The following is a 27738-nucleotide window of genomic DNA, read 5'->3' on the forward strand; positions in this document are numbered from 1 at the left end:
CCTCAATTTTAATGGGTCCATAAGTTCAGGAGGGAGTCCATTTGGCATTGTCATATATGGATTCTGTGTTCTTATCCTAGGTGTTGTAATGCCACCTGAATGTGTGCTATAATGCCACCTAACCTCACTAATGTCAGAGTGAAGCTCATGTATGACTTTTGTGGGAAGAGCAATGCCTTTTACTACCATCTCCATTTGTACAACATCACTATGCAAAGCTAAAAACAGAGGGGTGGAGATTGTGGAGTCCTTAGAAGTTGAGGGTCTTTTCTTTTGATTAAGGCACATATTTTTCCTATGTAATTTTTTCCCTTGCTTTTTCACTAGTGATGGGTGACATCTTTCCTGGCCTGAGATATACTGGGGTCCAATTTTTGGATTACCAGAGCTTCTATTTTAGATATGACAGGCCCACCAAGGATCCTACTGCATACAGAAGGTATGAATAAGTCCCAGTTGCTAGAGTAAGTTCAAAAAGTCTGTGACAACAAAGACCTGATTGAGAAAACAAGGGACAAGCTGTTCATCAAGATCATAGTTGTATGATAGTAAAAAAATGTGAATAAGGCATCAGGTGAAAAGATCAATTAGGAGGTCATAGGCCTAGAAGGGGTAGCCTTTGCTCTCAGCGGAGCTGCCATTCTTTCACCCATTCCTTGACCCCTGCCACAAGACCAGAGATTTCCCCAAACAACTGGCTGGCCTTACTCAAAGACCTGGCAGGGCTTCTCCCTGTAGAATAGGAACTGCAGAGTCCTTGAGGATCCACAAAGAGGTCTCCTCCACACAAGTTCCTTGTTGGAAGGAAAATATTCCTGCAGAATCCTGCCATGGCAGTAGGAATTTCAACTAGGCTGCTCTTACGTCCAGCTCACTGGATGCAGGCCTGAGGCCCAGAGGTATCTGGGGAAAGAAGCAGCACACACTACCTCACAGCTCTCTCTTTGTTGGATGCAACTGCTAGAACTGTAATAGGATTTTTGTTTCTTCGTTTGTTTAATAGAAATACCTACAAAGCTGGTTAAAGTTGCAACATGCCTTTAATACCAGCGTACAGAATTTTTTTAAATCACTGTTTTATGTCTGGATATTGTTTTTACTCCCCTCAGCAAATATCTCTGTGCTTAGAATGTTAAGCACATGCTCTGGAGAGACCTATTATTCAAGTTAGGCAAAGCTTTTGTTCTTACCAACCAGTCCACAGATGATGCCATTACTTACTTTCAAATAAGAAAACAATAATAGAGAGGTGAGTTAATCTGTAAGCTATCACAGAAGAAACACATCATGACTGTGGAATGGCACCCCAATCTTTTGCATTTTCTAAGTTCTTTTATTTCTTCTTTTTGTTTTTGACATTTTTATTGGATTTTTTGGGGTATATTTCATTTTTTTTTCAATCCTCACAGGTATCCTTTATTCCTCTCCTCCCATTTACAAGTAGGAATTTCACCTGTAATTGTTAGTCCAGATAGTTCGGTCTCTGGCTTAGATGTCCCCTTGGCCTGTTGCCTTAGCATAAGCTGTGTTAGAGGCAGGCTCAATGGTTCAGGACTGAACAAATAATAAATTCCACTACATCTGGATTCCTAGCCTTACAGTCAGAAAGGGACTATATTTCTATTCACTATGGAAAAAAAAAAACAAAAAAACAAAAAGCAGACCCAGTTCATTAACAAGTAAAAAAAATTTCTCAAGTATATTAAAGGGTTTACCATGGTCATACAGTTTTTCAAATACCTGGCATTCATCGTTTTTCAAATCCAAAAATTTCTTTCTTGTTCACATTTTCTTTTTTTGATTATTTCTTAGTTTTTTTAAATTTGATTTTTAATTGATATATTTCTTTATTTACATTTCAAATGTTATTCCCTTTCCAGGTTTCCAGTCCATAAGTCCCCCTCCAGCGCCCCCCCCCCGACCCCATGTGAGTCTTTCACTTGTTTTGTTAAAGTAACTGAAAGATAATTTATATTATTTGGGCCTATTGTGAGGGGTATCATTTCCCTAATTTCTTTCTCAGCCTGTTTACCCATTGAATAGAGGAAGGATACTTAATTCTTTGAGTTAATTTTATACTCCAACAGTTTGCTGAATTTGTTGATCAGATTAAGTAATGCTCTGGTGGAAGTTTCGTGTCACGTAAGTATACTATCGTATCATCTTCAAATATTAGTATTTTCACTTCTTCCCTTCTAATTTGTATCCCTTTGACCTACTTTCATTGTCTGATTGCTATAGCTAGGACTTCAAGTGCCATATTGAAAAAGTAGGGAGAGAGTGGGCAGCCTTGTCTAGTCCCTGATTTTAGAAAACCTGATTTTCCTTCAAGTTTTCTCAATTTAGTTTGATGTGAGTTACTGGATTGCTGTATTTTGCTTTTACTATGTTAAGATATAGGCCTTGAATTCCTGATCTATCCAGGACTTTATTCATGAAAGGGTATTGAATTTTGTCAAATGATTTCTCAGCATCTAATGAAATGATCATGGGTTTTTTTCCATTGAGTTTGTTTACATGGTGTATTTCGTTGATGGATTTCCGTATATTAAAACATTCCTGCATCCCTGTGATGAGGCCTACTTGATCAAGATGGATGATTGTTTTGATGTGTACTTGGATTCAGTTTGCAAGAAATTTATTGAGCATTTTTGCATCAATATTCATAAAGGAAATTGGTCTGAAGTTCTCTATCTTTGTTGTATCTTTGTGTGGTTTAGGTGTAAGAGTAGTTGTGGCTTCATAGAAGGGACTTGGTAGTACTCTGTCTGTTTCTGTTTTGTGGAATAGTTTGCACAGTATTGGTATGAAGTCTTCCATGAAGGTCTAATAGAATTCTGCACTAAACCCATCAGGTCCTGGGCTCTTTTTGGATGGGAGACTTTTAATAACTGCTTCTATTTCTTTAGGAGTTATGGGGTTTTTCCATGGTTTATTTGTTCCTGATTTAACTTTGGTATCTGATATCGGTCTAGAAAATTGTCCATCTCTTACACAATTTCGAGTTGTGTTGAATATAGGTTTTTGTAGTACAATCTGATGAGTTTATTTAATTTCTTCAGATTCTGTTATTGTGACTCCCTCTTCAGACCTCATTTTATTAATTGGCATACACTCTCTGTGATCTCAGGTTAGTCTGCCAAAGGGTTTATCTATCTTATTGATTTTCTCAAAGAACCAGCTCCTGGTTTTGTTGACTCTTTGTAGAGACCTTTTTGTTTCTTCTTGGTTGATTTCATCCCTGAGTTTGATTATTTCCTGCCTTCTACTGCTCTTGGGTTTATTTAATGCTTGTTCTAGAGCTTTTAGGTGTGCTGTCAAGCTGCTGACATATGCTCTTTCCTGTTTCTTTTTGCAGGCACTCAGAGCTATGAGTGTTCCTCTCAGTGCTGCTTTCATTGTGTCCCATAAGTTTGGGTATGTTGTATCTTCATTTTCACTAAATTCTAAGAAGTCTTTAATTTCTTTCTTATTTCTTCCATGACTAAGTTGACATTGAGTTCATCTTCCATGTATATATGGGCTTTCTGTCATTTTTGTTGTTATTGATGACCAGCCTTAGTCCATTGTTATCCAATAGGATGAATGAGATTACTTTTATCTTCCTGTATCAGTTGACGCCTGTTTTGTGACCGATTATATGGTCAATTTTGGAGAAGGTACCATGAGGTGATGAGAAGAAGGTATATCCTTTGGTTTTAGGGTGGAATATTCTATAAATATCTGTTCAATCCATTTGTTTCATAACTTCTGTTAGTTTCTCTATGTCTCTGGTTAATTTCTGTTTCCCCGAACTGTCCATTGGTGAAAGTGGGGTGTAGAACTATTATTGTTTGAGGAGCAATGTGTGATTTGAGATTTAGTAAAGTTTCTCATGGTTTAGGGACACAACTGCTATACAACTGACAACTATAGCAATCACCCAGAACATCTGCACAAAGCCCGTGACGGTTGGCCACATGAGGATGAGTGGCTTTCAAAGTTCATCATGATTTTTGGTAAGATCTTCCTTGTAATTGATGGCTTGACTTCCCACAAACATGTTCCAGTTTTGTAGAATCTCCTCCTTGGTTAGCATCTCATCCTTTCAGTGGCGAATCTCATCCTTGTCCAGCTTCCCATCCTTGTTCAGATCTGGGAAATCATTGAACTGCTCCCATTTGGACAAAACCCAGTCTGGCTCAGGGCCATTGTCCTCATGGGAAAAACATGTCCACAATATACTCATCCTGGTCCACAAGTCCTTCCCTGTTCTTGTCGATATCCTCCAGGGTTTCCAGAACTACAATCTCCTTCATATGTTTCAACTGCTCTGGGTTCAGAAAGGCAATGAATCCCTCCCGAGTACCTGTCAGGTTGCTTTCAATGTCTGAAGCCTTAAACCTCCTCTCATCTCATGGAGGCATTTTTTTAAAGGTGTGATGATCAGAGCTATCTTGGAATTCAGCAAGGTTTCCCAGGTAGTAGCCATAAGTGGACTGCTTGTATTCTTCCCAGGAGATCTTTTCGTCTATGTCCCTATCATAATCCTTCCAGAGTTTAGCCACATTATGGTAGATGTATCTTTTTGGTACCTGTTCGATCCAAACTTTCAGCTGCTCAGTAGTAACAAGGCCGCCTCCATCACTGTCTATTGGATCAACAATTTTCCCCAGCCTCTCCTTGCTCTCATCCAGGCTTAGCTATCAAAGGTCTTGGAATGCTTCTTGCCCAGGAAGACCTCATGATCATACAGGAAGGTGTGCTTGTCCTCTGGTGGCCACTGGCCCAGCTCTGAATCGGGACAAACTATGTGCTCCTTGCTCATCATGCTCTTGGACCTGAACGCCAGCACCAGTGCCAGCAGCAGCCCATGGAGAGTCCCAGACTGACACCTGGCACCAGAGTCACGAACAAAGGGAGGCAGCAGGGAAGTAGGGGGCTAGCAGCACCTTATCCGCTGTCCCCTCCCCAGAGAGGGATTTTGTTACATTTCAAATGTTATCCCTTTTGCTGGTTTCCCATCCATAAAACCCCTTATACTCCCCCTCCCCCTTCTACTATGAGGGTGTTACCACACCCACCCAACCACCCAGGCCTACCTGCCTCCCTGTTCTGACTTTCCCCTACACTGGGGCATCAAGCCTTGATAAGATTAAGGGCTTCTCCTCCCATTGGTGCCCAACAAGGCCATCCTCTTCTACATATGCAGCTATAGTCATGGGTCTGTCCATGTGTACTCTTTGGATGATGGTGTCAGCCTGGGAGCTCTGGGTGTTCCTTATTGTTGTTCTTATGGGGCTGTAAACCCCTTCAGCTCCCTCAATCCTTTCTCTTACTCCTCCATTGAGGATCCTGTTCTCAGCTAAGTGGTCGGCTGTAAGCATCTGCCTCTGTATTTGTCATGCTCTTTAGTCTACTTATTGAACAGATCACCACAGAAGAACAAAGATGTATTGTCTTGGAGTGATGTTGTATCGACAAATAGATGATTTCTTACTTCTTAATGATGATTGTAAAAGAATTCCTAAAATTAGATTAGTAATTCAAAGCCCGTTTATAATAGGACTGCTCTTATGTTCTCTCTGATAATCAAAATTGCATTGAAAACTCTGCCATTCTTAAAGTGTCATGAGTAAATTACTTCTGCAATACCAAGCGGGCATCTCCAAATTAGAGCCCATTCTAAGAGCGTATAAACCAATTAACCAAAGTTCATAAAAAGAGAATTAATGACTTAATATAGGTGCAAGGACCAAACATAAAAAATTGACTGGATTTGCCTATAGGTAATTTCACTTACTCTTTTCTCACAAAAATTACAGTTTTTACTCTCCACGAACCTGTAGAGCCAGTGACAGATGATGACAGTTTATCCTGATAATTACTCTTAATGGATATGCATGTAAATATTCTCTGTTGTAAACTTATTATTCAACTTATGATTTGAATTCGTGTGCAAACTTGTGGTGAACTTTTTATCATGTGATGATGTATTCAGAAAGATATACAAATGCTGAGGACAAAGCAAGAGAAAGCTTTTTACACAGAACTGAACCGAAGAGGACAAAACTCAAGAAGAACTTAGAAGTAAAGGCATAGTGTTGAGAATAAGGCCTTGAGAGTAAGGAAATTATTGTGACATAAGAGCAAGAGGAAAGGAGATAAGAAGAGTGCAAAGAGAACTTTTTAAGCGATCTTTTTGGAGGCAAACTTTTGTACAAACTTTTAGGAAAACTGAAGAACTTATATATAAATGTTAAAATCACTGTTCATTAGCCTTCAGCATGGCTCACTGGTCTTCACTCATGGCCTCTGCTCTTCACTCAGGCTCACTGGCTAGCCTCTGCTCTTCAGTCAGCCTCATGGGCTAGACTCTGCTCTTCAGCCTTCAGCGAGGCTCACTGGCTAGCCTCTACTCTTCAGTCAGCCTCATGGGCTAGCCTCTGCTTTTCAGTCATGCTCACTGGCTAGCCTCTGCTCTTCAGTCAGGCTCAATGGCTAGACTCTGCTCTTCAGTCAGGCTCACTGGCCAGCCTTTGCTCTTCAGCTAGGCTCACTGGCTAGCCTTTGCTCTTCAGCTGGGCTCACTGCCTAGCCTCTCCTCTTCAGCTGGGCTCAGTGGTCTATGGGGTCCTAGCACATTGCTTAACCATCTGCTCATGACTGCCTGACCACACTGACCACCTGACCGCACTTATTTCTTAAAGCCATTCTCTAGAAAGATCACAAGAAACCAAAGAGAAACACCACCGGGACCTTTTCCCATGGGCTCCGCTTAACCTTAAGTAATTTTGTTACTGCTTTAAAAAAGTGAAATACAATTTTTGCTATTCATATGGCCAAGAGAGCTGTGCAGTAGTCATTGCTTTATGGAATTTGGTGCTAAATCAAAAGATTCCTTTATTCTATTACAATGTTATCTGTATGTTGTATGATGTATCTTTAGAAAACACAACACTAAATTCCTAAAATTTACATGTTTTAAGAAATCAGTTCATGGAGAAACATAACTGCTTACCTATCTAGACTGACCTTTTTTGCTATATTGCAGGTACAATCAAGTTTCTACACTACTTCCATGATTTTTAAGAAGGCTTAAGACAAAAATAACTTGAACATAATGGCCAGAAAGGGGATTCTGTCAAGTTGTCTTATGTGGGACAAGATACCAAGATATGACTGGTAAACCTAAAACCACCTGTTCCCAAAACTAACAGAACGTATAGAAAATACATACTTTCTTACCATTCTTCTGCCCTGATGGTTAAGTGATTTATTGAGCACCTACTATGATCTTAGCACTGTGCATCTAAGGGTGAAATGGTGAATAAAAAACTTAATAAAAAGCTTCATTAAGGAATAAAGAAAAATGAAACATAACTTTGAAACTCAGATTCCATTTAAGCAACACTACGATTTCTTAACTGGTGATTTCTGAAAATTTCATCATTTTTACCTGGGCTTCAACAGTAATGATACTCAGTCTCGATTTTGTTAGTCGCAAATATGCAAGTCACACTTCTTTCTTGGCTCCCACAACTGTCAACGGGAACAACACTGTCACTGTCCATTGTGCTTCCCTATCAATCCTGCTATGGATGGTATAAATTCGAGTCTTTTAAATGTGAATACAGGCCACCAAAAATCCTTGAGAGCAAATTACACAAACCGGTATATTCTCTAAAACATTCACATAGGATTTTACTGATATCACAATGCAAATTCACCAAAAATATTTAACCAATAAAAGCAGAAATATTGAATAGGTCTACAAAAAGGATCGGTAATCATATATACTTGAAAACAACTATCATGGAAACAAAGGATGTACTAGGAGATAAGATACATCACTAAAAGCTACACAAGCAGCAAAAAAGACACTACATTTCTTGGTTTAAAAGTTAGGTGATGGGGGTTGGGGATTTAGCTCAGTGGTAGAGCGCTTGCCTAGCAAGCGCAAGGCCCTGGGTTAGGTCCCCAGCTCCGGAAAAAAAAAAGAAAAAAAAAAGTTAGGTGATACACTTGATCTTTAAAGACAGGCAATGAACTTGATCTTGAAGCTCTCCAACTGTGCCCTGTCTGCATAGAAACTAAAGCAGTAGATGACAAGGCTAGATGCAGTTTTACAATGGCCTCTTTTTTTTTTTTTTTTTTTTTTTTTGTACAATATACTTACTTATACGTTAGACAATGCAGCTGTCTTCAAACACACCAGAAGAGGGCATCAGATCTCATTACAGATGGTTGTGAGCCACCATGTGGTTGCTGGGATTTGAACTCAGGACCTCTGGAAGAACACTTAGTGCTCTTAACCACTGAGCCATCTCTCCAGCCCTCACAACGGCCTCTTACACGGCATCAAAGTGCTCTACTTCACTAGATGGATCCAGGGTGATAACAGAGAAACGTTCACAGTTCCTGAGCACTTCTGAGTTCAAATACCTCCAGCGCCAACTCTGTGCTGTTGGCACATTCTGACCTGTATCCTAATTGTTGTCAGCCACAAAAAGGACGGGTTAGCACCACACAGTATTCACTGCCCTATTCTAAAAACCCTTTCGATTCTGAAAAAGCAACATTCCATGCTTGCTCCATATTTGAGGAAGCCAAATGGTTGGTCTGGCTCAAGGCTTTACTTTTCTTAGCTTATCAACTTTCTTTTTCCACTTCTTGTCACAGGAAATATTTTTTATGCTGCAACTACACTGCAATATTTGAACGAAACCACCATAAACTCTGGGTGTCACCTCCTGAAATTTAAAATTCACCTAGCAATTCGTGGCCTTCTAAACAGCACCATGGAAAATAAACGAAAACAAGCAAAACCATTCCAAAGGCACTTGCTGATCTGGAGGCCTGCTCAGAGCAGGTAGGGGAAGAATTAAATTATGCGGAGCTGTAATCTCTCAGAGCTTTGCAGGCTAAAAAAGAGGGAATCTCTGTTTCTGTTCCCTTTCTCCAAGTAATTGAAGGAGGGGTATTTTACATCCTCCCAATACAATCCCTTGCAAGGGGCAACCAATTACAAATAGATTAGAAGAAATCTATTAAATAATATATATATTCATTGCCTGAGGTTTTAAGAAAATATATTCCCACGATGCCCGATTCCCGTTCTTTAACATACAATAGAAACATTACAGGGAGCGCGCCACCAGGCTAAGCTGCCTCTGAAAAGCCTGTCCTGCCCTGGGAGGTACAAGGCCATTTAATTCAAGTCAATCTAGAGAGAGGTGAGAGCCCCAAGTTTCTCTGGGGATGTCAGAGCACAGCTCTCATGCACACTCCAAATCACCTGTCCAATCTTTCTCAGTGCCATGGGCTTTGCAATCCCTGCTTCAGCTCTCCAAACATCCCTGAATCCTCGCTTCCCCTACCCAATGGGCTCACTTTGCAACGCCTCCTTTTGGCACTGCTTCCCCAGGGCTGGGAGAGTGAGTTCAAGAATGCCCGCGGGTCTCCTACCTACATTGATGCTGCTGCTCTGGCAGCTTGCTGTCCCTGGGGACCAGACCTGCGGCAAGGGTAGGGGTCTGTGCGAATGCCATGCCTCGAGGTACCCTGGCAGGACTGGCCCGGGCTATGTCCCTGGACACTCCGAGGCTGAGGTCACCATTGGAAACCCCGCCACTGTCAAAGCACGCCGGACCGTGGCCCAGGTGACCCCCAGCGCCGCTACTGCCCCCTTACCTGGCTGCTTCTTCCACGTTTCCTTTTCTTTTTTTCTTTCTCTTTTTGATCGCGATGTGGCGCCTGCAAAGAGCTCGCCTCCAGCAAGGAGGACATCATGCAGGCAGAATCACCTCTTTGGCCTGCGGCGTCGGAGAGGGAGAGAAAATTTAGTCACTCTCAGCGCCAGCCCCACTGCTGGCACTTGTGAAAGAAAACCACGCCCAAGCACACGCGCCACTGCAGTCGCCAAAAACGTCGTGCGCGCTGCTTCCCGTCAGGCCCTGAGCTCACCTACGAATTCCCAGTGCCTTAAGGTCCCACGCTCACTGAAGAGCTCTGTGTGCCCTCAGTCCAGGCTCATGCTCGGTGGAGCCGGGGTGGGGAGGATACATGCAGCCACTCCGCAACACGGGCAACGCGGGGAGGCGCGTAATGCGGAGGTCCGGGCTCCAACAAGGCCCCTAAGTCCCCTCTCGTGGCTCTGTGGAGGCCCAGGGCTGCTTCTGAGCGCCCCCAGGCACACCATGATCTGCCCACGACCATCGCCTGCTGAGCTGCACGCTGCCCCCTACAGGCCGCGGGGATCTGTTCAGGCGCCAGTGCGAGCATTGGGATTGTGTTTGAAACTCTCCTAAACCGGCTCAGCAGGGCACAAGCCACCCCCACCTGTCCTCACCTGAAGGCATCCTTAGGGGGCAGCTAGCTCACATCCCACAGGTAGGCCGCTGGGCACCTGGCCATGGTCTTGGTTCTGCACCTTGTTGCCAGCCCCCCACTCACAACCCGGTCCCTTCCATCCTGCTCCCACCGAACTTCCTCAGTGGAGCAAACCCATTTCACATACAGAAATCAATTCCTTATATGTCCCAGGACTGCTAATCCCAACAGGACAGAATGAAGGGGTCTTCCTGTAGGAGTTCTCTAAAAGTGATGTTTTCACTAATCACCTAAATGATCCTGCCATTCCTGTAGTAGACTCTAATCTTCTGCATTTACATGTCAATAAAAAAAATTGATGTAGCCAACAAAGATTCTTCAACCCTTTCACTGAGAGCTCTGAAGTGAGTAGGGGCATCCTGAGAGTCATACACCCAGAATGGGTTGTTGTTTTAGTTGTTTGTTTGGCTGTTGTTTATGGACCTACTGTCTAATTCACAAATGCCCTCCAAAATGAACACTTGTCTAGTTCACTCTAAATTCCCAACAGATCGTATCAGGGAGATTTCGTTGAAATAAACTTGGGATTTAAATTAAAACCTTCCCCAAAGCATTTTGGCAGATCTGTAACTAATGATGCCAGACACCCAAGGCCTGTACCAGGTTCTGATTGATCCCTGACCTAAGTACTTGTCTCCCACAAACTCCTGCTCACACATGGGTTAGAAAGATACTGGCTGCACAAGCAGCCAACGGTTTGGTACCTTGATATGGTGACAGGAAGAGGCGTGTTCCTGGAACATGCAATTCTTGGCTCGCAACCGGATTTTTAAGCTCAGTTAAGAGGTTTTTTTCCTTACAAACAATACAGTAAGCAAGTATTTCTCCTCCTTCATGCCTATGCCTCTTCAGTTACTAAGGGATTTCCATCACGCCTGTTCTGTGAGGAATGGTGTTCAAGACATTGTAAATAGTATGCCAAAATCTTTGCTGAAGTGTTTTCATGGCATTGTAAATTTCATAGAAGTTAGAGTTCTTTGCACATGCACTTATCCATCCATATTGACCTATAAAACATTTTAATCTTCTACTACAGAGTCAACTAACTGGGACTCACAGGGGCTCACAGAGATTGAACCAGCAAACAAAGAGCATACAGGGAGCTAGACCTAGGCCTCCTACACATAGTAGCAGATGTGCTAATTGGTCTTCATGTGAGTCCCCTAACAATTGGAGTAGAGATTGTTGCCAACTCTGTTGCCTGCTATTGGTTCTTCTTCCCCTAACTGGACGGCCTGTTTGTGCCTCGGTGGGAGAGGATGCGCTTAGTCTTGCTATGAATGGGAGGTTCCAGGGTGTGGCAGTACCCAAGTGGGACTTCCCCTTCTCTAAGAAGAAGGGAGGAGGAGGAGGTAGTGGGGGAAGAATTTGTAAGTGTTGAACTGGGAGGAGAAGAGGGATGAGGGGCTTATTGGGATGTAAGGTGGAAAAAAAAAAGAAACAAGGAAAAAAAAAAAAACAAGAATCCCTAAAAAATAAAAACTGCTTTAGTCTTCTAAATCTAAGCTGCTGATAACAAAGAGGGAGAACTAGAACCCTGAGAGAAACAGATGATCTCTTTGAAAAAGAGAGGTGCCTGCTTAGCAAACAGAGACTGTCTTAGAGAAGTGTACTCATCAATTCTGAAAGGCAGGTTGGTGTAACAAGGATCACAGGTTGGGAATATTCCCAGGATGAAAATGAAAGAACATATGAGAACTAGGGCCTTCCTTGTGCAGCCAGCTCAGTCATCGAATGCAGGCAAGAATAGAACAGCAGAGAGGACTGAAAGGTGTGTTAGTGGTCCTCCTGGCATGTGCGGCTGATTCCAAGCCTCAGGTAAGAGGCATGAATTCTAAGAATTCAAGAATTCTAAGAACATCTAAGATTTCTGGGGTGAGTAGGAAATCAGAGAGTAGTTCACATCCAGGTTGTCCGCAAAGCATGCTTACATCCCTATGAGCTGACACCACTCCCTTGTGACAGAAGGAAAAACAGCATAGCAAGAGCAGGCACACATTTGTTCCCATTTCACAGACAAGATGCTAAGGCATAACTGAAATTATGCAGCTCTTCTAGAGCCAACCCCGTTTATGTCACAACTGATCAATTTCAAGGACGCCATCCACTAAAGTACAGGTCAATAGAATGGGTAGTTGTAGACAGGACCATCGTTTCCAGAACAGTCCCACGACAGTCACCTGGATAGTTAATACCTTAACCAGAGCACTGAGGTTTGGAGAATGCCCATCTTCTTGTTCTTTCCCCATTTTCCTCCCTGGAACCACAGGACTAAGAGATACTTCTGAATATCCAGGAACCATCACCATCTTGGTAAGCTTGAGGCTCGTCCATGTAGCTCAGCAAAGAAGCAGTGAGTTTGTATCAGGCACGTGGTTTCATTTGACGGTTTCTCAAAGTCTCCTCTCTTAACTCACACAAATACACATGGGCTGTTACTGCTCTTTCCCCATTTTATGGAGAGAAATAAGGAGTCAGGATGATGAGTGTCCTGACAAAGAAGTGAGATCTCTCTTACACTCCGGAGTAGCTTAAACCCCACCCTACTCTACCAAAGACATCTCCAATCTCTGAACTGCACAGAGAAGACTCAGCTGCCTCCTCCACTCCTCCTGTATTTAAAGGAGTGTGAGTCTTGAACCTCCAGGATGATGGTGGGATGTAATTAAGGCAGAAGGATTCTGGAAGAAAAAGATTAAAACCAGAGCTTCCTTTTACTCCAGCTGCTCCAAACTAAAGAACTGGTGGGGCTTGAGCTCGGTCCCATCTGGTGGACACCTGACCTCAAGCTCCTCTGGAAGCAACAAGGGAACATTTGAGATTAAATGAAGGAGACACAGAGAGAACTGCTTGTACTAATTTCACCCTGGTCGGGGTGGAGGCTAACAAGAGAACTTTCCCCAAACTGCCTGCCAGAGTCCTATTTCATTTAGATGATGCAATGGCTTATGTAGGAAATCCAACAAAGTATCTCCAATCAGCCTGTGACAAAATGTACCTCAGCAAGGCCATTGACTGCACAGGGTTGGCTACATGAATCAGGCAGGAGGGCTCTCTGCAAAGGGCAAGTGCTGAGATGACTAAGAATCCCAGGACACTGAGAGCAGATGATCAGCAAGAATTAAACTGAATGCTGAGAATAGGAACCTATGGGTGGGTCATAACATCCTGGAAGCTCCCTCTGTAAGCACATATGGGAACAGCAGGGGACCCTGAGAAATATGACTGCAGGTGAAGGCACTATAATATATGACAGAATCTTCAGACAAATTGAAAAGAAAGTCCACGGCTGACAGGGGAACAGGAGAAGTAAAGCAGACTACGCAACATATGGAGAGTATACAGAGAACAAAGGGTTAAAACATGCTCTTTAGTTACACAAACTAATTGTATATAGAAATAGACAAATGCCCTTCTGCTGAAACAAGAAACAAGAGCATGAATTCTATGACAGCACATTCTCCCATTACATTTACATTTAAATAAAAAGAATAGTGTTCTACAGAGACAAGGTCAGAAAAATAAAAGTCAATGTTCCACACTAGTCCTCTCAGAAGGAAACTAGAGTAACAACGAACACATATTAACTCTGTACGCAAAATGCCTAGCACGGAAGTAATGAGCCAAAACACAGTAAGAAAGTAAAAACACAATCATATAAAATAATCCAACACAAAAGTAGTATGCATTCTGACAAATCAGGACAAACTGGCAGACTATTAACCAATAAAAAAACAGCAAAAAGGTACTGTGGTCAGCGAAAGGTTAAATTGATTTTTATTACATTTTAAGAAACACTGTTCAGTGTTAGTTATTCAGCTTAGTGGTAAAGGGTTTGGCCTGGGTTTCATCCCTAGCCTGCAAACAAAGGAACCAAAAAAAGCCATTATTCTGAGCTGCAAGTGTCTGACTAATTGATTTAATAGTCATACTTTCCTGACTTTGCACAGGCATGTAATAAAAACACAGAGTCAGAAACAGAAAACAGTTGGGTGAGCTAGGTGATATTTTCCCAGTACATTAGTTATGAGTTCTTTCAAAGCTTTTAAAAAATAAGTCATTCCTATACTACTTAAATTGCTCTAAGATAAAGTTTTAAGGTACAGCATGCTTTCTTCAAAACAGTATGAATTTTTTGAGCCCCAACTTCATCATTAAATTACAAAACCTGAGTAACATTTTACAATTAAAGAAAAAGAGGAGGGAACCCATCCAACAGAGAAACAGTCAAGATTCTCCCTGGAGTAGACTGTTTGTATCCGTGTACTTGACTATAAAAAATTAGCAACACAGGTATGGCTCCTTCTACACCAACTGCCACTAAGTACCATTTGGACATTCCATCACAATGTTCTCCAGAAGAAAGATTGCAAACAAACACAAAAAAGAATGAAATTTAATATCTTTTTTATCAGGCTGGAGAGCCGGCTTGGTGGTTAAGAGCTCTACTTCTCCTTTGCTCCCAAGTTCAATTCCCAGCAACCACATGGTGACTGACAACTATCTTTAGTGGGATCCAATGCCCTCTTCTGTCTGGTGCTCTCTTCTATCATGCAGGCACACTCGCAAACAGAGTGCTCATGTACATAAATAAATAAATCTTTAAAAACTAAAACCTTCTAATCAAGTTAATGTATCTACATCTAGAAGCTAGAAAAGGGTCACAGCAATATTAAAAATTAAAATAATTCAGAAATGGCAAAGGGATGTAAGAGAGTCATAAAATTCACTGGACAAGATAGTGTATGCCTGGAATCCCAACACTCACAAGGCTGAGGGTGGTGGATTGCCTTGTGTTCAAGGCTAGCCTAGACTACAGTCTGAGACCTTATATTAGAAAACAAAACAATTGGGGAGGAGATGGAGAGAGAGACAGAGAGACAGAGAGACATAGAGACATAGAGGGAGTGGGAGACACAGACAGAGAGAGAGACAGGGACAGAGAGAGACAGAGACACAGAGAGAGACCTCGATGTCATTTCTTGCACTGATGACAAGCTACTGAAGAATGTGAATGTCTCCTACCAAACACTGAGATAAAGCTAATGACAGAATGGGTTTCTTATTAAGGTACCATAAAATGTAGATGGAAAAGTAAAGGAATGTATAATAAATAAAAGAGAAATCACACATTGGAAAGCCTAAATTTAGAAGACTATGTATGTTTAAGTCATAGGGGAAGGGATGAGATGATGTGGGGGAGAGAATAATCGGAATAAATTGTATAGTGTATGAAAATGTTAACTAAGAGCAACCAATGAAAAGAGAAAAGCAGGTTTAATTTACAATGAAATTGAGTTCCCATAGGACACTATGTAACATTTTGTAAATATTAATTATATTAATTATCTGCAATAAAAATCAATTGTTATTAATGATGTGGTTGTGTTCATACAAATTTCAAATATTTTAGATTCTTTTTATTTATTTGCTTATTTATTGATTGATTTTTTAAGATAGGGTTTTGCTATGTAGACCAGATTAACCTCAAAAAGGAGATCCACCTGCCTATGCCACCCAAGAGCTAGGATCAAAAGTGTATACTCACCCATGAAATTTACATTCTGAAAGTGATAATAAAATTACAGCTATCAACTTGGTACAATTACTGAACAGTGATCAACTGAATAGAAATATCAGAAACACATTTAAGGCATTAGATTACAGTTGTCAAAAGAATCTTGAACAGCATATATAATTCAAAACACCCAGGAGACACATTTTGAAGAAAAAAACAAAAAAGTGGGAAAGATAGTTGAAATATTTTTCATCTATTAAACATTTTAAAGTGCATTCGATATGAAGGCTGTAAGTGATATACTTCACATTTTTGCTTATATACCACCTTCAATTTTATGTGCATTCTGCAAATATTGTCCATGATTATTCAGGCTCTTACTATTTCCCTATGACTGATGACATTCACAGAAATCAGATTGAGCAAACTGTATATGTTGAGGTATAATAGAATTGGATTCTAACAGTATAGCATAAAAATATGTATATATAACTTCCCATATATGTGTATATGCATATGTAAATGCCTAAAGAAAATGAGTATCACTATATCATTGTGGTAATATTTTCGTCAAAATCCTGAGAACGTTGAAATGGCATCAATAGTAACCAGATTGGCAAAAAAAAAAAAAAAAAGTAAAACTCTTATAAAAAATCTAACAATACTAGCAAAAGATACAAAAATATTAAAGTCTCAATGAAATACTGTATAATATTTTTCAACTCTAGAATATGTATTTTTGTACAACTATCAATAAAAGGCATGAATTTTGAAGAATTCAAAAGTAGTGCAGTATAATTATGCAGTGGTCATTACTGTTGCATACTATTTTACATAACTGCATACACTCTCTTTCTTTTGTTCCATGGTCTACCGATGAACTTGGGTAGATTTATGGGGAACCATTGCATTGTAGACTTGAACTGGATTAATTTGGGGGATAGTAAGTCATATATTGGTAAAGTTGCTTTAAAAATAAATCTTTGGATATTGGTAACAGCAAGTAATTCTCCCTGAAGGAAAAACCAGACAGCAGGAACCTAGACCACTGCTGTCCATGAGTAATTTCTAGATGATAGAAATATTCAATATCTGCTGTGCTTCTGGCTATGGATTCTGGCTGGCTGTTTGCCTCCTGCTTTGCCTGCTGTGACTAAAGAGGAAGATTTTAGTTCTAAGTTTAGTTCATCTCAAATAGCCATGTGTGACCAGTGGGTGCCATTTGGACAGTGTAGCCACAGAAAACTGAAGCAGTATAACCAAAGACTCACCTAGGAGTCAGTTGACCTCCTAGAAGTGACTTGGGAAAACGTTGGCAATGTAGCCTCTTGTGGGGCTTACCTTTACCAAAAGCAAACTGTGAATCCTTTACTCTTCTGCAATAGTCAGAATGTAACTGGTCTCACACCCACCCCAACCCTCACCAAAGACACTTGATAGGGAGCTTAATCCACTGTGTCCTTTAGATTTCAGTTTAGTAAGCACTTCCTTCAAAGTGGAGCAGACTGAGATTGCCAAGTCCAATGAAGAATGAGATTGGACACACATACTTGGGGAAGGCTGTGTCCTAGGGCTGGAGAAAATGCAGTATCCCAGAAGCTGAGCATGTTTATTATATAGTTGGCAAGGAGCAGGGTTGTTGCACACAGCAGCAAGGAGGTGGGCATTACATGCAGATAAACAAGGAGTGGAGGACTATGTATATGTAAATGACAAGAGGCAGATTTAGCTAATCTCAGTAGGAGCAGTCTCTGCAGGGAGCAGTCTTCAGGCTGTAAATATCCAGATGGGGCCAGGGAGAAAGGTAGAGTAGACTTTTTCTGCACACACTATCAACACCATCCTGAGAAGGATTTGCCATGTGTCTGAGCCTCAAGGGCATGGGGGCCTTTGCCTTTTCCCCATGGATAAATGGCTTTGTGTCCTTGGCATGGACATGCTCATGGTTACTGCACACATCCACTCAGGGCTTCACTTCCTTGGGGCTTCCTCTGCTCCCACAGTGAGATCTCCAAAGAAAAACAGAAACCAAAAAAAAAAAAAAAAAAACAAAAACAAAAATTGTGCAGTGAAGTGGTTAATTCTCTAAGGTGTACAGATCCAGTGTCCTAAATCTAGGACTTCCTCACAGGCTACAGAAAATCCTGTGGACCTAAAATAAGAAAGAAAAATTAAATAAATAATATAAAATACAACAACAACAACAACAACAACAAAATCACCACCTCCAACCACAACAAAAACAAAATACAAACAACAAAAAAATAAAAAAAAGACCCATGCTCCCCCCCAAAAAATGAAAGGGAGAAAAAAATTCTAAAAGTTTTTCATAGAAAATTGTTTAAGCAAAACACATGGGAATTGTACATAAAAGTGTTAGTGTGCTGAGATGTGAGGCCCACTCACAGCATGCAGCAATTGGAAGTCTCAGACAACTTAACAGAAGAAGACTCCTGATTATTCTTTGTGACCACTCTCCACATACTACTTACAGCTTAATACTAACCTTCATAATTGAGTTGGGGACAGTATTCACCATAGCAGCATATTGAAGCATTAGTGCACAAAGACACACACACACACACACACACACACACACAAACACACACTCACACACATGCACACACATTCGAACACACACACACTCACATACACAGTCACACACACACACAAAACACACACACACAAAACACACACACACACAAAACACACACACACAAAACACACACACACACACAAAACACACACACACACACTCAGTAGCACACAGGAGAAATGTATATTCTATGAAGTTTCTTGGCATATTTTTATTTGTAAGCCTCAATGCTGGAGTAGTCTTGGTATTCCTTAAAGGGGGTGGGGTGGAGTCAGGCTTCATTTTCCCCTTTTTGAAATGACAGATATCTGTGTGTTTAACTTACTCTGATGGCTTTTAAGGCTGCCTCAGCCTATTTGAAAGCATCCAGGTCACCTTGGTAAGGACAGTGGTTGTTCTTCTTATTGGCAACTGGTTTGTATCAGAAGAGTTTTTCACATCCTTACCAATATTAGAAGTTTGCTGACACAAGCAGCTTTACAAACAGTAAAATTATTGTGGTTGTGCCTTTCTGGAGGACATTAAAATTTACATGTTTTCGATATCGCTTTTTTTTCTTATCACTTAGTCCTACTTTAGTGCTGTTCAAATGTGGCCATTCAGCCAGCATCCCTTTGCTCCAGGCACTCAGCACCCCATTCCAGTCACTGATCTGGTGTATACTTGGTCCCAGAGATGGACAGCAGAGGGACTTGACACACAGCATCCACACTGCTCCATTGCTTTGCTTTTTGTAAATTCTTTACAATGGCTATTTCTTGATTTATAATTACTACGACCATGACTTGTCTTGATATTTCGAGATAGGATCTTATTACGTGGCCCAGGCTTGCCTTGATTTCCCAATTCTCTGGCCTTAGTCTTCCACCATTTCCTGATTCTCAGTTTATTATTAGAGGTAGTTGTATGGCTCTATTTTCTAATCAAATGTTCTTCTGGCTTTATTATTTTGCCCTTTCCACAGACTTTTATTAATTATGCAAAGTAGATGGTATTTAATATTTAAATACTGGTACATTAACTCATCAGTCCCCAAGACAAGTCTGAATTAAACACTCGTTTTCATCCTCACCGTGCAGATACGGGAATTGAGTCAAACACAGGTAAAATAACTTCTCCACAGTTGAACATTTAACCGGTGTGAGAGCCAAGGTTTGAGTCCAGCTACAAAGTAGATTGGCATATAATGGGTTGGTCTGGTCCTGCTGTATATTCAAATGGTAAATTCTGTTCCCTAAGGTCTGGTTGCTCCAGGACAAGGAGATCCTCATTTGTACCAGATTTTTTTTCTTTGTTTGTTTGTTTTTGTCTCTCGAGTTATCCCTTACTGGTTAATAAAAATCCCTACAACATGGGCTGGGCAGAAGAGAGGGGACAGAGCAAAGTTTTCCAGGGCTTGGGGGCTCAGGCAGGGTCCACGAGGAAAAGGAAAAGACATGGGAGGAGAAGGAAGGAGACACCACCCCATAGGGTAGGTGGATCGTGAGTATATTTCCATGAGGGCCAGCCTGTTAGAACAGGTGTGGCCCAGGCAGGGCATGGCAAGCCATACCTCAGGGTTATTGACAGGGAAGCAGGAAAATTGCACAGAGGGTTGATGCCTGCCCAGTTCTAGTACTTGGAGGCTTATTATAAATCTAAAAGTTTTGTGTTTTTTATTTGGGAACTAAATGATCTATGGTGGGGTAGAAACCCCCTAATAATATTTATTGTTGCAATGGACACTCAATTATTGTGGTTTTAAATATAACACACATTGAATTTCACAGTTCAGATGAGAGGCTTTTTATATTTCCAATGTGACTGTACACCTGAGGTCATGTCTACATATAGAGAAGTAACATGGCAGAAATACCTAGAACATGTTAAGGTCACCACACCGACCAAATGAAAGCTACAGGCAAAACAGACTATGATGGATGAGGAGAAGGCTAAGTACTCTCTAGGAGTCCCCTTCCCTAGACTTGGGATAATACTACCAGTAAGCCAAGACTATATTCCTCTTTCATTTCTCATGGAGCCAGTGGTAGACCCACATGTATGATTTCTTTGACTGCAGTGATTTTGTTTTCCAAGCGCTGCCCTGTTTGAGGACTTGGAAATGGTAAGCACCATCAGAGAGAGGAAGGCCAGCATATGAATTCTGTGTAACTCTGCTCTGACAGCATATAGCACAATCCTATCAAGTACTGGAGGCCTTTCGAGAAAGATTAATAAACCTCTAGGATCAAAAGGAAGCAACCCGAGGGCCACATGGCTATAAATCAAGTCTGAAACCATAGCCGAGTATGAAAGTTCAGCCTTGGATTTTATGTCAAACAGCATTAGCATCCAAAAGAAAAACAAAACTGAAATGGCAAGATGGCGGGGATATCTAAGTCGTATAGAAAAATCCCAGTGCAAAGACATCTAGGAAAGAGACATATCCACAAAGCTTTCACCAAGAATCCCTATTCTGTGTTCTATAACATTATATATACATACACAGAGTGAATCCTCATTTATGGTCAGTTATGGGGATTGATTCTTGGAACTTACCTTTGAGATAGAAATAGATGTATTTGACAAGTGCTCTTGGGGACCATGGCTGTGACAAAGAGGAGAGAAGAAGATTGGGCAGAGAGCACTCTGCCTCTATTGCAGTCACAAGAGTCTGCAGGCAGCCGTGTGTGGGGCTCAGGAGTGTGGCCTGACCCTGAAGTCTTAGCCTGAACTGGAACAAACAGGAGGCCCAGCCTTAAATTCACCATTGACTAAGGACTAGGATCCTGGTCAGAGGACATAAGCTCAGGAGAGTTGAACACCCTTGGATTGAATTCCAGGCAGCTGAGAGAACATGTGCCTCAATCCTGATAGCAGAGTGAGTTATACATGATAGATTGTATTCCATTTCAGCTTTCACAGCTCTAGGGGATGGGCTGGGGACAGGGGAGGGCAGGGAGAGGGGAAACAGGCAGACTTAGGTATTCTAGTTTTGTTTATTCAAGATTCCACTTCTCTGTTGTATCCCTGATAGACAGACAGGTAGGCAGGAATATTTGTTTGTTTGGCTTGGGGTTTCGGTTTGGTCCATTTGTTGGTGGATTTTGTTTTGTTTTGTTTCATTTTGTTTTTTGTGAAGTGTGGTGACTTGGTGCCTACACGAGCCATGGCAGGAAAAATAAATAAGTAAAGATCTCTGAAACACAAATCTGGGGTGGGCTCTAGCATGTCCCTGGGCACGAACGCACGCACACTTTGTAGACACGCACTCAAGGACACACTGGCTTCTACAATGTTTGGTTTCTGAGTGTGTGTCATACAGAACCTAACAGAATATATAATGAACTCTGGCAGTGATAGCAGAAACAACCTATGAGAAGGCGTCCTTGCAATATTAGTAACTGTAAAAAAGGGCAGGCTAGCCAGGTGAGAGTTATCTTAACCAATCTGATGTAGGCCTCCTTCACATCGCATCTAGGCCTTAACGGTTCCCTTAGGCCATCACATTGTTTTACCTAGACCTTTAACAGCCAGCAGCTTTGCCCTCTGAGCCACCAGTCTACAGAGGACTTCATAGAGAAACCCTGTCTGAAAAACTAGGGGAGGGAGACAAACAGATTAACAGATCTCTCTCTCTCTCTCTCTCTCTCTCTCTCTCTCTCTCTCTCTCTCTCTCTGCGCGTGTGTTTGTGTGTTCAACCGAGGAGGCAATGGCAGATAAATGTTTGCCCTTCCTCTGTAAGCCAGGCCATTCCATTACTGCCTTTCCTTTTTCTTAGTTTGTTTGGTTCATTCCAAGTTAATTGTATCTGTCTCTTTATTTTCCTCTTCATTTCTTTAGTGGAGTCAGGGGTATTTGCACAAAAGCCCTGGAAATCAGTACCTGGATCAGGTCTGCAGCCTGCTCACAGAGTTCTACCCACCTCCACCTCTCAAGTGATGCAATTAAAGACCTGCAGCACCACACCTGGCTTATTTTCACATGTGCATTTACTTTAGTTCCAATGTTCATTCAGGTCTGTTAGAGGGGGGAGGGAAGGAGGGAAGAGAGACAAAGAGTGACAGAGAAACAGTGACAGAGAGGGAGAATTGTAGGTTATTGTTCCATCTCTTCAATTACTGTCTATTGGTCGCCATCGTGACAACCATGCCCTGCAACCCTACCTTGGGTAAGATCAAGCATAATGGCGGCAACCATATAATTCATGCTTAGTCGCACTGAACACTCCGGTCATCACTACCTGTGGAGAATTGTAAGGGGGCTCCTCTGATCTAGAGAGTAGTACCCTTGAATGAAATGAGGATCACAACAAGCATTATTTGTTTTGAAATGTAAGACGTGGAAAGAACTATATGTGTGGATTTACAGAGAGACAGACAGGACAGGACAGGACAGGACAGGACAGGACAGGACAGGACAGGACAGGACAGGAGAAAAAAACAAGAACACAAACAAAACTCAAAATGGAAGTCTGATTCCAAATAGTCTCTGTCTGCACTGTCCCTCTAGTGTTTGTGGTCCAGCTTATAAAAGCTTATACATGGGTGGGTGCGGAAAATGCTGCTGGGTGTTCAGTTCAGTCCAAGATTATTGCGGATAACTAGACAACAAATAAAGCAGTTAGACTGACTTCTACAGTGTTTGGTTTCTGAGTGTGTTATCACACAGAAGAGCCTAACAGAATATGTAATGAATTCTGGCAGTAACAGCAGAAACAACCAATGACAAAGTGTCCTTATAATATTAGCAACTGCAACAAAATGTCAGACTAGCCAGGTAACAGTTCCCTAGCCATTAACTCATCTGACATAGGCCTTCTTCACATTGCATCTAGATAAGCCTTCCTATCTTCCTCTCCAGTGCTGAGACCAAAGTGAGATCAAAGTCATGCATCACCATGGGTGCCTTCCTTTTCATTTGTTTCTTTCATCCTAGGAAGTGTGTGTGTGTGTGTGTGTGTGTGTGTGTGTGTGTGTGTGTGTGTGTAGGGGGGAGAAAGGAGAGGGAGAGAGAGAGAGCTTTAGAGAGAGAGAGAGAGCTTTAGAGAGAGAGAGAGAGAGAACTTTAAAATCAGCACTCAAGCCTTTTTTCTTCCTATACCTATCCTAATACCCCCAAACCAGCAATAAAACCACCAGCACCAGAGCAGTAGAAGATGAAATCTCTAGTCTGAAAAACTAGAGGGAGATAAACAGATCTCTCTGTCTCTGTCTCTGTCTCTGTCTCTCTCTCTCTCTCTCTCTCTCTTCCTCATAATTTGTTAAAGTGTTCCCTTTGTGCTGTGTGGATTCTACTTTATTAAGCAAGTTTCACATCGTACTAGCTACAAAGAGGAGTCAACAGTCTCTTGGCGGGCAGGCAGTTGTTGCCTGCTTTAAATATTTTTTGGTGTGTTTGTTTGTTGGTTTGTTTCAAAACCCAGGGCCTGTCTTCGTTCAACAGATCCAAACCCAGTTCTCCAAGGGGAAAATGGAGTCAAGTCCAAACTCACTGGCATTTAAGTCATCTGCCATTGACAGTCATATGAGATGGGAATATCGTGCTTTCTCCGATGGAGACTCACCTGGGTATGCATCAACCACATATAAGGGCAGGCCTTGGGTAGAACGGGGTGGTGGATGGGGAGGAAGGATCTGGAAAGAGCTTTGAGATGGGAAACTATGATCAGAATGTTGCACAGAAAACAATATTTGTACTTAAAAAAAAAAAAAAAAACAGCTCCCAATATCTATCCAAAAAGGAAAGGAAAAAAAAAAAAAAAAAACCAATAGCAGAACTTTACTAACTGCAAGTGCTCCATGTATCCAACCACCCCACTCCCAGATAGGTAGATGATAGTTTGCACTTCTGTCCCAGTTGGGCTATCGAGGTTAAGAAAAGGGGAACCACCTCTGTGGTTATGTGATCCACCCACGAAATAAAATAAAAGGAGTGGGTAGACATGCCTGGCATCTTAAGATGCTCAATTTCTTTGCAAGCTTCATTTTGTTTTATTCTTTTAAAAGTTTATTTATTTATTTTCATTTATATGAGTACACTAAAGCCCTTTAAATATACACACGGCAGTAGAGTACATGGGATATCCCTTTGCAGAGGGTTGTGAGCCACTATATGGTTTCTGTGGAATGGAACTCGGGACCTCTGGAAGAGCAGAGCAGTGAGTGCTCTTAACCTCGGAGCCATCTCTCCAGCCCTTCACAAGCTTTATTTAAGTAAACATTAAACATGAATCAGAAACGCCAAATCCTGTAGATATGGTCCAGATTCAGCCTTACTTAGAAATCCAGAGTTGGCTGGGTGTTGAGAGTGAGCACATCTGAGGGTGTGCTATCAACTCCATTACACTTTCCAAACAGCTGGGTGTGAGTCTAACTAAGGTTTTCTTCAGTCATTTGCCATGAGCCGGACAGACCTTCAGGGACATGCATATACTCCAGGCCCATCCCACCCCCTCTCAGCTACCTCCAGTCCACCCCTCCCCCTCCCCACATACAGGGAGGAGGCCTTGTGTGTGTGTGTGTGTTGGGGGAGATGGAAATATATCTTGAGTGAGAGTTCGGGTCTCCCAAACAAATAAATAACTAGAAACTTCATTTATTTACTTTATTTCATCGAGCATATCGTGGAAGAGGGAAAATGAACAGGGAAACTAGGCCAACTGGTAGAGCTCCTTTCAGTTTGTTTCAAAAAGGAAGAGCCAAAGAAACAACACTCCCTGGTTTTCGTGAAAGGAACAGAATGGGAAATGTTGAAACATCTGCTCGCCACTTAATACTTTGGCTTTTAATAAAAGGGCCAACAGATCTACCTCCTATTTGGTAAAAAAGAGAATAAAAAAACCACAAAAACGTTCTGTCAGCCAACTTCCCTTTAAACCTCTGTTAAACAGGAAGACTGTTTTTTTAAACGTCATTGTAAATATTTAAATATGTATTTGTGTGTGTGGGTCTGTGTGTGTGTGTGTGACCTTGTGTGTGTGTGTGTGTGTGTGTGTGTGTGTGTGTGTCTGTGTGTCTGTGTGTCTGTCTGTCTGTCAGTGTCTTCTGTATGGAGAGGATGTGCTGTAACACTCGGGATGGGGTGTTCTGGGGCCCACGGGTGATGCTGCACACACACCCCCCCCAGTCAACATCCCCGCAGGTCCTTCCCAGTGGTCCCGTAGCCGGTTTCTGCGCACCGCCACAGTGGAAGTGCGCCCAGTGGAGGCCAGTCGCTAACCCGGGAGGGGGGGGAGGAGGGGCGGTCAACCACCAACCCCAACCCCGGCCCCACCTGCGCGCCCCCACCACACCCCGTGCCCGCCGCCTGAGCGCGCGCAGAACCCCCTGTTGGGAGGAGCAGGGACTGCGACGGCGGGACACGTGGAGGGAGGAGAAAAACGCATGGGTGGAGGGGTCGGGAGGAACGGGGAGCTGGAAAGATCCGCTGGGATCACTGGCACAGCCGAACACGCGCCGGAGGGTTGATTCCTCCGAGCGGACTGCGAGGACCCCACTCGTTTACCTCATAACGTTTTCACGCCCTCTTGATCTCTCTCTTCAAAGTTCTTTTCAACTTTTCCTTACTGTACTTGTTGGCTATCGGTCTTGTGCCGGTATTTAGCCTTAAATGGAGTTTACCACCCGCTTTGGGCTGCATTCCCAAGCAACCCGACTCCAGGAAGACCCGGGCATGGCGCTACCGGCCTCACACTGTCCACGGGCTGGGCCTCGATCAGAAGGACTTGGGACCCCCACGAGCGGCTCTGGGGAGTGGGTCTTCCTTACGCCACATTTGCCGCGCTACGGCACGCGGCGGGGTTTCGGCGCTGGGCTCTTCCCTGTTCACTCGCCACTACTGAGGGAATCCTGGTTAGTTTCTTTTCCTCCGCTGACTAATATGCTTAAATTCAGTGGGTCCCCACAGCTGATCTGAGGTCGCGGTCGAGAGGAGAAAGAGGAAAGGAGGGCGCTGGCGGCCGAGGGCGGACGGATGGAGAGGAGAGCGAGAGGGCGCCAGGGTCCCAGGCCGGGGCCTGCGACCTCTCTACCCTGGCCAGCTCCCACATCCCGGGGGCAAGTCGCATTAGCGCGCGGACGCCACGGCGTCCCGCCGGCTGGCACCCGACCGGTCTGCCCCCGGCAGAGGGAGGAGGGGAGGAGAGGTACTAGAGACCGGCCCCGGCGGGTGCCGTATGCCCCTCCACCCCCATCCGACCCTCGCAGGTCGCTCTCTCTGTGCGCACAGGCCGGTGCATGGCGGCAGCGGATGCACTGAGCCAGTGGGCGGGGCCCGCCTCCCACCAGACCAGAGGCATGATGACCGACCCCGGCGACAGGGCCTGTCTCGCGCCCAGGCACCCGACCAGCAAACGCCAACTCGTTCCCACTGTGGGGTAGAGCGGGCAAGGATGGGAGCGGGAGCGGCTGAGCAAGCAGGAAGGAGCCAGGAGGAGGGTGGCCGGCGCGTGGCGACACATCCACCGCTAAGAGTCGTATCGGTATCTGGGGTGTGAGCGAACTCGTATGGGTGCTAACAACGGCACCAGCTCACCCGTCCGCCCCTGCTGCATGGGAAGAGAGGGGCCAAGGCGAGGCGGCTCCACCTCAGGCCAGCCAGCGGGAAACTAAAGGATACATGTGAAATGAAAAAAAAAAAAGACAGGGTCGGCAACGGAAAGGCAGGACACATGGGACATGGGACGCCGCCAACCCACCACCCGGCGGCGGCCGGCCAATGGGCGGGCAAGTCGGGTGCTAGGGCTGGGACCCCACAGGCGCCCAGAGGGGGCTCGCGACACGGCCCCCCGACCGCCGCCTCTGGAAGCGCCGGCGGCCGGAGGGGGCCCGCTGAGTCTGAAGGAGCACCAGGTGGGAGGAGGAACCGGGAAGCCCTCCCACGGACGACCGACGGGCGGTAGGGCGACCCTCCCCCACCCCGGGGTTTTAAACCTCCGCGCTGGAACAGGACAGGTAGGTACCCGGAGAGGAGCGGGGCGGGCACGCGAGGCCCAGGAGGCGGGGTGGGTGTGTGAGCCCACCCGCGGCACAGGCACCCCCCGCACACGACAGAGCCACCCCAGCACCGTCAGAGCGGGAGAGCTGTGGTGGAGGGGCGGCAGGTGCCATGAGGAGAGCGAGCGTGTCCCGGCCACAGCCCGGGAAGAGATCATGTACCCCCCCCTCCACCCCCCCCCCCCCCCGTGCACACGAGATGAGATTACGGAGCCGGTCCAGAAAGAGGCAAAATGACCTCGGTCCGCCTAGGGCCGTGGCTGGCTGGCGGGCAAGG

General features: G+C 43.6%; 1 protein-coding gene across 1 annotated transcript in view; it reads right to left on the minus strand.

Annotated features, from left to right (window-relative positions):
* The window catches only part of LOC134481231 (uncharacterized), a 51501-nt gene extending 41702 nt beyond the window's left edge, over positions 1 to 9799 (minus strand). The window contains exon 1 of the mRNA XM_087579616.1: positions 9673 to 9799. Coding sequence (XP_087435742.1) covers positions 9673 to 9771 — 99 coding nt within the window. The 5' untranslated portion in view covers positions 9772 to 9799. The remainder of the gene's footprint in view (positions 1 to 9672) is intronic.
* Between the last annotated feature and the right edge of the window lie 17939 nt (positions 9800 to 27738).

The sequence above is a fragment of the Rattus norvegicus genome, chromosome 12 (genome assembly GCF_021556685.1).
Source record: "Rattus norvegicus strain SHRSP/BbbUtx chromosome 12, alternate assembly SHRSP_T2T, whole genome shotgun sequence".
Classification (NCBI taxonomy): domain Eukaryota; kingdom Metazoa; phylum Chordata; class Mammalia; order Rodentia; family Muridae; genus Rattus; species Rattus norvegicus.